The 11,646-nt window shown below is 39.8% G+C and overlaps 1 protein-coding gene across 3 annotated transcripts in view; it reads left to right on the forward strand.

Annotated features, from left to right (window-relative positions):
* The window catches only part of slc25a22a (solute carrier family 25 member 22a), a 28,907-nt gene that overhangs the window by 12,106 nt on the left and 5,155 nt on the right, over positions 1-11,646 (forward strand). For all 3 annotated transcript variants that reach the window (XM_026919344.3, XM_026919345.3, XM_053236806.1), the window contains exons 2-10: positions 1,432-1,596; positions 1,876-2,001; positions 2,125-2,180; positions 3,331-3,421; positions 4,466-4,523; positions 6,920-6,980; positions 8,526-8,673; positions 8,759-8,913; positions 10,159-10,234. In XM_026919344.3, coding sequence (XP_026775145.2) covers positions 1,577-1,596; positions 1,876-2,001; positions 2,125-2,180; positions 3,331-3,421; positions 4,466-4,523; positions 6,920-6,980; positions 8,526-8,673; positions 8,759-8,913; positions 10,159-10,234 — 791 coding nt within the window. In that variant the 5' untranslated portion in view covers positions 1,432-1,576. The remainder of the gene's footprint in view (positions 1-1,431; positions 1,597-1,875; positions 2,002-2,124; positions 2,181-3,330; positions 3,422-4,465; positions 4,524-6,919; positions 6,981-8,525; positions 8,674-8,758; positions 8,914-10,158; positions 10,235-11,646) is intronic.

An 11,646-nucleotide genomic window follows, 5' to 3' on the forward strand; every position in this document is an offset into this window, starting at 1 on the left:
CGGAAATTCGACTTCGCATAAATGCTAACAGGAAAGCTGGAGGAGTGTATGAAAGTGTTTAGAGAGAGAGAGGAAGGAAGAGGGGAAAGGGGAGGAGATGGAGTGTAAAATGATTGGTTGCAGGGAGGGGTGGAGAGACTGCTAGAGTGAAACACCTTCCAAATCCTCAGTTTCACATCTGATCAGCATCAGAGCCAGAGATTGTGGTTCGCTGCCAAGTTACACTTTTACTGGGCTCTCAGCTCCGCTGTGTGAAACTGCGGACTCCTACAGAATAAAACTCCAGAAGCTTCCAGACTAAAACTGTGGAATCTTACAGAATAAATTTTTGGAATCTTACAGAATAAAACTTCAGAATCTTACAGAATAAATCTCCATAATTTTGCAGAATAAATCTCCATAATTTTACAGAATAAATCTTCAGAATCTTCCAAATTAAATCCTCAGTATCTGCTGTTGCTTGTACATCATCTCTTTTTTCCTTACGTACGTGCTTCTTCACTGTCCCCTATATTTCATTCACAGGGTTGTAAGCTTCGTGTGTTTTCTTGGTTTCTAATTTTCACAAGAATGAAGTGTGTTGTCATGCAGGTAACACGTCCAGAATGTGTGGTGTGGATCTAACCGAATGTGAACTCGGCCTTACTTCTCTTCAGAAAAACTTTCAAAACAGAATGTGCCCATTAAGTCAAAGCTCATGGTGCACTTTTTGTTTTTTTGGGACGATTTGGGACGGCAGTTATATAGTTAGTTTGTAGTTTCAACTTCTACTTAAGTTTGAAACAGCAACAGATAACACAGAATAGAAAATAGAAAAAACAAGTCTGATTGTATTGATGTGCTTCCCTGCTTGTTGCAAAGCATTTAACATTTTATGAACATTACGAGTCTGAAGAGGGGCTTTAAATTGGAGAGGTGGAGAAAGTCAGTGATCACGTGACGTGTGTCTCATATACACTCAGGAATAATGTCTGAAATTAGTAAGCTGTAGAAGACATTTGACTCAATCACTTAGTGATGTTGCCAATAAATTAAAAGATTTTATTAATATAGTGTGCAAGATTGAAAAGGGGATAAGGATAATATATTTTATTGCCTTTGAATACTTTGCAGTTGTTATCATGCAGTCCTCCAGAGATCTGAATGCTCTCTAGTGAAAGACAATAGCTAAAATCACTGTGCTAGGTAGGTATGCTGTGTGTGTGTGTGTGCTGGATTGTACATCTGGTCAGCCTTGGGAACTATTCAGGACTTCTACTACACTACATCAGCCAAAGAGAGCGTGCAAGAAACACATGATGAGAAAAAAAATGAAATAAAAGAGCAAAGGCAGCCAGTAATGAACTATTCCTAGGCATAAGCAACAAATTAGCTAAGGATACTGTGTTCTTGCTGGGTTTAAACCCCTGTCTCTGTGTGTGTCTTTCTTAGGTACCCTTGGTCAATGTGAATGGGCACACTCACACTCACACACACACTCTGAATCCCTATCGACTAAACAAGATAACTGAAGGACGTACAAACCGATACTAAAAAACCTCTCTAACACACAATAAAGAGGCGTGGGCCGACATAAATGGCTGACAAACAGATCAGGTAAGCACGACTCCCATTTTTCCATTTAACGTCATTGAATCATAAATCTTTTATACTGAACTAGGATCGGCTTCATTATGTTAAAAAATGATTATGATAAAAAGCCTTCATTTTATACATCCCCCTTTGTTGCTTGTATTTATGTTAATTTGTTTCTGGTTTCAATGGAGTTTCTCTTCTCACTCTTCACCCCTTTTTGTTAGACCCTTTTTGCTCTTATCACGACTATTAACATTGCCTTGTCTTCTGTCTTTCTTCTTGATTAATTCCTTCTACCAGTTTGCCTGCCAAGTTAATAAATGGGGGTATCGCTGGCCTGATTGGTGTCACCTGTGTGTTTCCCATTGACTTGGCCAAGACCCGCTTACAGAACCAGCAGAATGGCTCTCGCCTCTACACCAGCATGTACGTATGGACACAGCCACACAGAATGAACATAGTGTTTTCACATTCTCCATTCCCTAATGATATTTTCTGTGCCTGTGTGTCTCTGTGTACTTTTGGTTGATTTTTGTTTATGCTGTGCAGTTCAGATTGCCTTATCAAAACCATTCGCTCAGAAGGATACTTTGGAATGTACAGAGGTGGGTGTTTTCCTAAAGTCCCAAAGAATATGATATTTGTATGAAATTAAACTTAAGAGAGATATTAATCCTCCACCACAGTCTTAATGAAAAACTCTGCGGAGTCCAAGCACCTTTTCTAAATAGCTCCCCAGTGGCCAGTTCTTGCAGGAGACCATGGATGAATCTACTGTTCAGGCTTCATGACAGTTACACTGTGTCTTGGCCAATTCCCACCCTCCAGTTAGGTCTTCCCTATCATGTGCTTCCTCTGAGGTGCATGAAGCTAGCCAACCGCATCTTTTCGAACTGCTGCTCATGCAATGTCAAGGGGTAGTGTAACACACTTGGAGGAGAGTGCAGTCCGTCTACTTCCACTTGCATGAGCTCACAAACCTAGATTGATAGGGGAGACAGGGTACACCACTGTTCCCTCCCCAAGCCCATGACCAATTTTGCTCTCTTAGACTCCTGACCACGAATGGCTGTGACATCACTGGGATTCAAACATGCAATCTCCAGACGACAGGGCAGACACTCTTCTGTTGCACCACTCAGGAGCCCCCAAAGCTCCCCCAAGCTGTTTGAGTAAATTAAGCTCTGGCCCAATAGAAGTAATTGGTATATGGTGGCCATATTGTATACAACTCTCAACAGCAAATTTTGTGAAGAGACTCCAATATGAGGAATCACTTCTAAGCTTAAACTGATCAGACCTTCCTCAGAGCTGGATGGGTGTGGCTTAATATTCTAATAAGCTCACATGATTTAGATGGTTTCATAGTTCCTGCAGAACTGTAAGAAAAGGTACAACCCAAACTCACAACCTACAACCTACGAGCTCAGCCTGCTACACAGTAGACTATTTTCTTTGGCCGTTAGGTGAGCCTCTTAGGTAATGTTAAAGCTTACGTAATCATTTTCCAGGAGTATGACCACCCGCTTTACATCAAAAGGAGAAACGTGGTATGGAATTTAGAAAATAAATCGTGAAATTTTCATGCTTTTTACTAATTAGAAAACAGTCACAGATTTATGTTTGCAGGGTCATTCCATTCTGCATTTTAACAACTTACTTTTAAATAAGCAGGTTACTATGAGGTTTTGGCATATTTATTTATGCATTTATGCATATGATGGTCAAAGCGTCTTCCCTGTGTGGTGTGTTCAGGTGCCGCTGTGAACTTAACTCTTGTGACTCCGGAGAAAGCCATAAAGCTGGCTGCCAATGATTTCTTTAGGCACCATCTCTCGAAGGACGGGTGAGCCACAAACACACACACACACACACACACACACACACACACACACACACACACACTGTTGTGGTACACACTAGCAGTCTTGGGTGCAGTTGCATAAATGCATGCATGCATAAAAGAAAGAACTGTGTGTGTCAGAAGAACACAGTCATCCTTCATGCACACAAGCCTGCCGTTATTGTACATGCCTACATGGTAGAACATCTGGAATCACTTGCTCATAAAGGAAGGTGTAGTATTACACAGTGTGGGCTGCTATTGTATGTCAGACATTAATATTAAACACAGGCTGTTCACCAACACTACCCAAAAGTCTCTGTTCAAATGACAGACCACTCGACCTTCACTGGCCAAGTCGCACATTGGCACATATCTCCATAGTGACCAGAAACGGGGCCGGTAAATTATTGACTCGACACAATGTGAATTATTAATTCGGGACTGCACGTGTACTTGTGTGTGTGTTGTCTGCGCGTACACGTACCAATTTGTGTGTACGGGCCAAAGAGTTTGTGTATTATTTGAATACAATATATAAAATATTTAGTATTCAAATGCATTAAAATATTATGAGCTTGTAATGTTGTCATGCAGGAAATCACAAAATGTTATAATTTCATCACTATTTTTATATTTCAGGATTTTTATTTATTTATCCATCTTAATGCAAGAATATATATGTTTTTTAAGCCACTCCAGAACAATTAGACTGAGTGCAAATTATGTGCACTATATTTGCTCTAGAAATACAATATACCATAACAGCGTTCTGGCACATCTGTAGCTCACTATACAGTATATCCAATACAACACCATATCCACTTCCTGTTGGATAACCTGAATATTTGAATGTGTACATATTATAAATAAAAATGTGATTACTGCTGGACCAATGCAAGTGTTCTTTAGATATAACATAACCAGAAATTGACCACATGGTCTGCAAGGGCAAATTTTATTTACCTTATTGTGCTTTAAATTGTGTGTATTTATCTCACACTCTGTCTCATTCATCTGCTGTCTGTCATCTGCTGTGTGTTTCAGGCAAAAGCTCACACTGTTTAGAGAAATGCTGGCAGGCTGTGGTGCAGGTACATGTCAGGTCAGTTCACACACACACACACACACACACACACACACACACACACTCACACACACACACACACACACACACACATGCTGTCTTTTATTCATTTATTTTAAGATCCCTGTGCATGAACAGCTATTTTCATCCTCTCTCTTTGACTCACAATAAGCCTCATTTGTCAAGCGGGATAAGAACGGAAATCATTCGTAGGATCTTTTGCACATTAAATTTAGTATTTATGACAATCCTGAAAAACGTCTGTAACCTACTCGTGCTCCTGAGTGTATGTAAATTTACACATAAGAAGACTAACAAATGCAAACCTCAAATGATCAACCTCAAATCATATATACTCATTGAGCACTTTATTAGGAACACCTGTACACCTACACAGTCATACAGTTATCTAAACAGCCAATCGTGTGGCAGCAGCGCAATGCATAAAATGCAGATACAGGCCAGCAGCTTCGGGTAATGTTCACATCAACCATCTGAATGGGGAAAAAATGTGAAGTCAGTGATTTTAACAGTGGCATGATTGTTGGTACCAGGAAGACTGGTTTGTGTATTTCTGTAACTGTTGATCTCCTGGGATTTTCACACACAGCCATCTCTAGAGTTTACTCAGAATAGTGAAATAAAGAAAAAGCATTCAGCGAGCAGCAGTTCTGCAGACGGAAATGCTTTGTTGATGAGAGATGTCAACAGAGAATGACCGAAAGGTTACTGTAACGCAGATAACCACTCTGTACAATTGTCGTGAGCTGAAAAGCTCACCAAGACTGGACAGTTGAAGACTGGAAAAATGTAGCCTGATTTCTGCTGAGGCACACAGATGGTAGGGTCAGAATTTGGCACCAGCATGAATCAGCATGAATCCATGGACCCAGCCTGCCTCGTGTCAACAGTCCAGGCTGGTGGAGGTGGTGTAATGGTGGAGAATGTTTTCTTGGCACACTTTGGACTTGTTAATTCCAATCAATCATTGCTTGAATGCCACAGACTATTTGAGTTTTGTTACTGACCATGTGCATCCCTTCATGGCCACAAATACTTCATGGGCACTTGGTAATTTACGGGTGCTTGGCATCAACATATGCAAGTGAGTACGAAGAAAATCAGAGTTTCCGAAACTTCCGTAAATCTGGCGGAAAATTTTTTGATCGGTTTGGCTTATGCAAATAATTACACACAGCTATACTCAAAGATTGATGCTCATTGAGGCCCATTATTTCTATCTGAAGTCTCTGGGCCATAGATGTCATATAACTGAGGGTTAAAGCTCTCTGGTTTAAAATACTGAGTATATGAAGTTCTCATGTATGGTTTTGACAGCCATGTAGTCATATGTATTTCTTCCAGATGAGATCATATTACAATCCAGTCCAACAGAATTGGATTCCTCATTAGCGAATAGACTGTAGCTACACCGAACTAAATAATGGGATTACAATACTAGACAGCATGTGGATTAAGTTGTATCGACCGCGCAGGCTTTCCAACACTAACAATTACATTTTACCCATAATCCCATCAACCTATGAGTGTTCAGGGTGAGATGTGAGCGGCGAGGAAAGGACCTTGCTCGGTTAAAACAATGTCTTCCGTGTGATATGATCCTAACTGCCATTTATGTCCAAGATAGATTTTCAGCATCTGTCTCAGCACAGCTTCTTCATGTGAGTCTGTGCACAGAATTGGTCCTTTTCCTGTTAGTGACTGCGTTTAGGGACACACTAATGTCTAAAGTCACATTCATCTCGGACCGGGTACACATCCGATGAACATACGTACCTTGTGATCTTGACAGGAGAAAAATACATGGGAGATTTTCATGTTTGCTTTTTTTAACCTACTGAAATGAGGAGATAAATAAACATGTCACATGTGAAAGAGCTGCTCAGGAAATACTAGGGAGTGAGAGTAATGGCCTTAATTACAGCTGACTGACTCTGTTAAGTGTGTACATGTTAGTCCCATGGCAACCACATCCTGTCATCTCCTCAGGAGAAAACGAGTCTTATATAGTCCCTTAGGGGATTGACCTTTATTTTGCATGTTTTGTGCATGTGGAGACTGTTATCAGTACCATACTGATCTGTCAGTATCCACTTCACTCCAGAACACTCTGACTGAATATTAGCTTTTAAATATTAACAGCTAATTAGCATCAGCATTGCCTGTTTCTTGTTTTATTGAGGTACTTCACAGATAGGATCTCATGTCTGCTTTAATGACATAAAAGTAACTAATCATGATACAGAAATATTGATCTATTTTATTGTCAAATTTTATTCTAGATAAAAAGGGTGTATTTTGTTAGAGTTTTTATTTTTAATTTATTTGCCTTTATGTGACATGTTCTCATTTTCACAAAAGTTTCTTTCTCTTTATTTGTGTGTGGCTTGCAGGTCATTGTTACAACACCTATGGAGATGCTGAAAATCCAGCTGCAAGATGCAGGAAGAATTGGTGAGAAAAAAAATATTGACTCTTATTCATCTATCCACCAAGCTGCACGTAGATTTGAGCGCTGAGAACGATGTGTAAATAAGAATCTGAGGCTACAGTGGGCATAGGCTTGCTGAAACTGGACAGTTGAAAATTGGAAAAACATCACCTGGTATTTTTTTTTTCCAATCTTGAGCTGCCCGATTTCTCTGAGCCTGTGCCCACTGTAGCCTCAGATCCCTGTTCTTGACTGACAGAAGTGGAACCTGATGTGGTCTTCTGTTTTTGTAGCTTGTCCACCAAGATTTGACATGTTGTATGTCCTGAGATGCTTTTCTGCTCACCATGGTTGTAAAGAGTGCTTATTTGAGTTGCTGTAGCCTTCCTGTGAGCTCGAATCACATCACATGAGATCACATTATTCCCCATTCTGAAGTTTGATGTGAACGTGAACTAAAGCGTTTGACCTGTATCTGCATGATTTTATGCATTGTGCTGCTGCCACATGATTGGTACAGGTCTTCTATTAAAGTGTGTGTATATATGCTACATTGTGAGGAAAGTATTTGATCATCTACATTCACACAGAAATCAAGGAAATCAAGAGGAAAATAAAGAAATGAAAATGTCTTCAAAGAAGTGCACAAGACATTATTTTATACCTGTTTTATTATTTGTATTTTAAAATTTGCTGACATTAATTATGATATTGATAACGAGTCACAAATAACTGTAAACTGTGGTTGACTGTTGTAGGCTCACATATTTATTTGTACAATATTTATTCTCTCGGACCAGAGATGCGATGAAATCGAGACACAGTAAAACTGTCTGCAGAATTTAGGTACAGATTTACTCAGGTGCACCACTGATGAATAAGGGCCCGTAAGAGGCAAGGGGGTGGAATAAAGACAGAAACACTCAAGTGTGGAGATGAGAAAGAAAGGAAGGAGAGGGGCAGAGTCATCAGTTGATTATAATACACTGCCCTCATGTGGCTAACATCATATATAGCTCATAAAAAACTTGCAGTAAAGTGTGTAATGATAATAAATGCAATATATCAGGGTGTATGTAATGATGTAGAGATTGTTAAAGAAGTCTAATGCTGATGTTGTCATAAAATAGTACTATAATGGATACAGTGAATGATTATAAGGTTTTCCAGACTTGAATACATCATCTAAGTTAGTCTGAATTTCTGAATCCTGGCTCTGGAGTACCATCGACCTGTACATGTTGGTGCTTTCCCTCATCTAACTCACCCAGGCTAACCTGGTTAGGCTTGTGAATTAGTTTAAATAGCTGAATCAGGTGAGTTGGGAGCAAGGAAAACACCAAATGGTGCAGGGCAGCAGTACTTCAAGACCAGAACTGAGAAACACATGAAAAATAAGATCTAAATAATAGGCATTTATGGATTTATTGGATTTTGTGTGTTAGAGCAGAAAAACATCACAACATATTTAGGCTAATATATTTTCTGTCAGTGCTAGCTTTGGTAATTCTGATATCTGTGTGTTTGTGTTTGTGTGTGTGTGTGTGTGTGTGTGTGTTTGTGTATAGCTGCTCAGAGGAAGCTGATGCCACAAGCCGTGTCTCCTGGTGGCCCTGTGGAGGTGAAGAGCCCGACTGCCATGCAGATCACACGAGAGTTGCTAAGAGAAAAAGGCATTGCTGGACTCTATAAAGGGCTAGGAGCCACTCTGCTCAGGTACTACACAAACACACACACACACACACACACACCTAGGAAGCATAGTAATACTTGATCTTATTCTCTCTCTCTCTCTCTCCAGGGATGTTCCTTTCTCGATCATCTACTTTCCTCTGTTTGCTAATCTGAATAACCTGGGGAAGAAGGGAGAGGAGGGTCCTGCTCCCTTCTATGTCTCCTTCATATCGGGATGTATCGCTGGCAGTACAGCTGCTGTGGCAGTCAACCCTGTAGATGGTGAGTGCCAGAGCGTGAGATTCAGACCTCAGACCCCTGGAGAAAAAAAGATTACCTGATGTCGGATACACTCCATGTAGCCCCTTAAAAGATTTTTTGGTTTGTTCTTTTGAAGGAATAGAACAAGATTCTATATATAATGGTACAAAACAGGTTCCTTTTCAAAACAGTTCAAAACAGGTGCAGTTTTTCCTTTTCAAAAAAGTTGAACCGCTTTAGAAAGCTAGCGCTATTAACCATCCATTGAATCCTTGTGCGTAGGACAGGTCAGGTATCGAAGTCTCCAGGAGAGAGTAGCACAAGGATGACATTTAGAGTGAAGAAGCAGCCAGGAACACAATTACAGCCAACAAACAACTTATTGATTGAATCATTAGTGTGTCCACACAGAGTGCTTTCACAAACCTGTGGCAAAAGCTAAATGCCTTTTAGTTCAAGGTTTTTTTTTTCCATAGTGGGGCAAGGGGGGGGTACAAACACATTACCAGAGTGGTCCAGCTGAGGATGCACATACAGCATGTGGTGGGCTCATACAAATTTCAGAAACTGCATAATTACTAAACAAATAATATTAGTCTAAATGACTCTTGTGTGCAAAGCAGTATCAATGCAATATCTATTTAAATGACACCAGTATGATATGATTTCAAGCTAATTTTTAATTAATAAAACTATAATCTAGGATTCTCAAAGAGCTATTTGCTTAGGGCCTTTCCCTGTCGTTCTTTTAAAGGAATAATCACCCTTTCATATTAAACCAGCTTGAACACTTTATATAGAATTACTAACTATATTATTGCAAGCATAAAACAGAGCTTGCTGCAGATTTGCTTGATGCTTTTGCATGATGGACTGTACCATTTATTTAAAAAGAAAAAAAGGAATCAGCATGAATGGCTAACAGTACCTTCATTCTGACTTGCTGAAAACATTTATCTCCTGTAATCTTTCAGCTTCTGATTGCACATGAACTGCACAGAAAGCCCCCAAATCAATTGACTTGGGTTTTAAAACCTGGCTTGCGTAAAAACGTAATCTCTTGGCATTAAAGTGAAATTGTGAAAGGGGTTTTTACTGAACCACCCCTGGTGGTGAGGCAGCTAAATACTGGAGTCCAGGATAGAGATACAGGTGATCTAGAGGTCTAATGCAACAGCATTTATAAATGTGCAACACCTGAGCATGAAACACTGAATAGTCCATATGTGTGTATGTGTGTGTGTGTGTGTGTGTTTTGTGTTACAGTCATAAAAACCAGGCTGCAGTCGCTAACACGTGGCAATCAGGAGGACACATACAGCGGAGTGACTGACTGCATCAGGTGACTTCAATCTCTCTTTGTTCTCATTGGCTACTGAGAGTGACTTCATCAACTCGTTTTTATTGTCTGTTGAAGGTCAGAATTAGTCAGCTAATCTGTCAGTTTCTGTTATCTGGCAATATTTCAGTTGGCAGTTCTCACACTGGCTCTGTTTCAGCGTTGTCAACGTTATTTTCAAATGAGCACCATTCCAAAATTCTGAATAAGTGAGTGGTTCTCAGACGTGTCCTCAGGGCTCTTAGACAGTCCACATTTTTTGCTAACATCTCACACATGAATAGAGGAAAAAATGTTGACCATTTGGGTGCCCTGAGGACTCGTTTGGGAGCTGTTGGCATAAATGATAAAGATTATTGTTAAAATGCAATAGTTTGGAACTGCAAGTAGATCAGAAATATACATTACAGTACTGTACTGCATAGGAACGAATCCCCTTAGCCAGATCTATATGAAAGTTATGAAGATTCAAGAGAAGGACCACCATCACCAACCTTCTCCACATGTACTGTATGATATCAGACTTGGAGAATTGTATTATTGTAGTATTTTAAAAGGGGAAATGATCAACACAAAATGAACTAAACTATCACAAGGCCATGTATGAGACATACAGTTACAAATAACTGGGAATCCTCCAATCAAATGTTGAATTTTCTTCATTAAACATTACAAAAAAAAAGTATTTTCATATATACTGTACACTATATGGCCAAAGAAATATAGACATCTGACCATCACACCCACACTCTCCTGGGAAAAAATGGGCCAAGACCTAAATGGCAATTAGTAAGCTTTTAATGGTCGTAACAACAAATCATTGGTCAGAAAATGAGCAAGAATGAAACAAATGCACTCCTGAGAGCTCCTGTGCCTCCATTTCCTTGTTTTCTTTTGCTGCAGTGAACTGTTTGTTTGTGGAAAAGCTAGAAACAGGGACATTCACTTATATAGTCTTCTTGTACGCAAAGGAAAAATCATGATAATGATTAAAATGTTTGATGTAAAATTCAAACTAACACATGTCTGGGTGTACAAAATTCCAAAAATATCCTCTGGGATGTTTTTTTTCTTAAAAGATTACTCATTATTTGGTTCTCTGTCACACCTGATGCAGCCCATCAAGGGCCACAAGAAATCAAAGGGAAACGCACCCATACTAACTTCCTTTATCTATATGTTTAATTATCGTATATATATAATATCCTCCACTCTTCTGGGAAGGCTTTCCACTAGATTTTGGAGCGTGGCTGTGGGGATTTGTGTTCATTCAGCTACAAGAGCATTAGTGAGATCAGGCACTGATGTTGGTGAGGAGGTCTGGGGTTCAGTCGGTGTTCCAGTTCATCCCAAAGGTGTTCAGTGGGGTTGAGGTCAGGGCTCTGTGCAGGACACTCGAGTTCTTCCACATCAGC

Source organism: Pangasianodon hypophthalmus, chromosome 9 (assembly GCF_027358585.1).
Source record: "Pangasianodon hypophthalmus isolate fPanHyp1 chromosome 9, fPanHyp1.pri, whole genome shotgun sequence".
Classification (NCBI taxonomy): Eukaryota; Metazoa; Chordata; class Actinopteri; order Siluriformes; family Pangasiidae; genus Pangasianodon; species Pangasianodon hypophthalmus.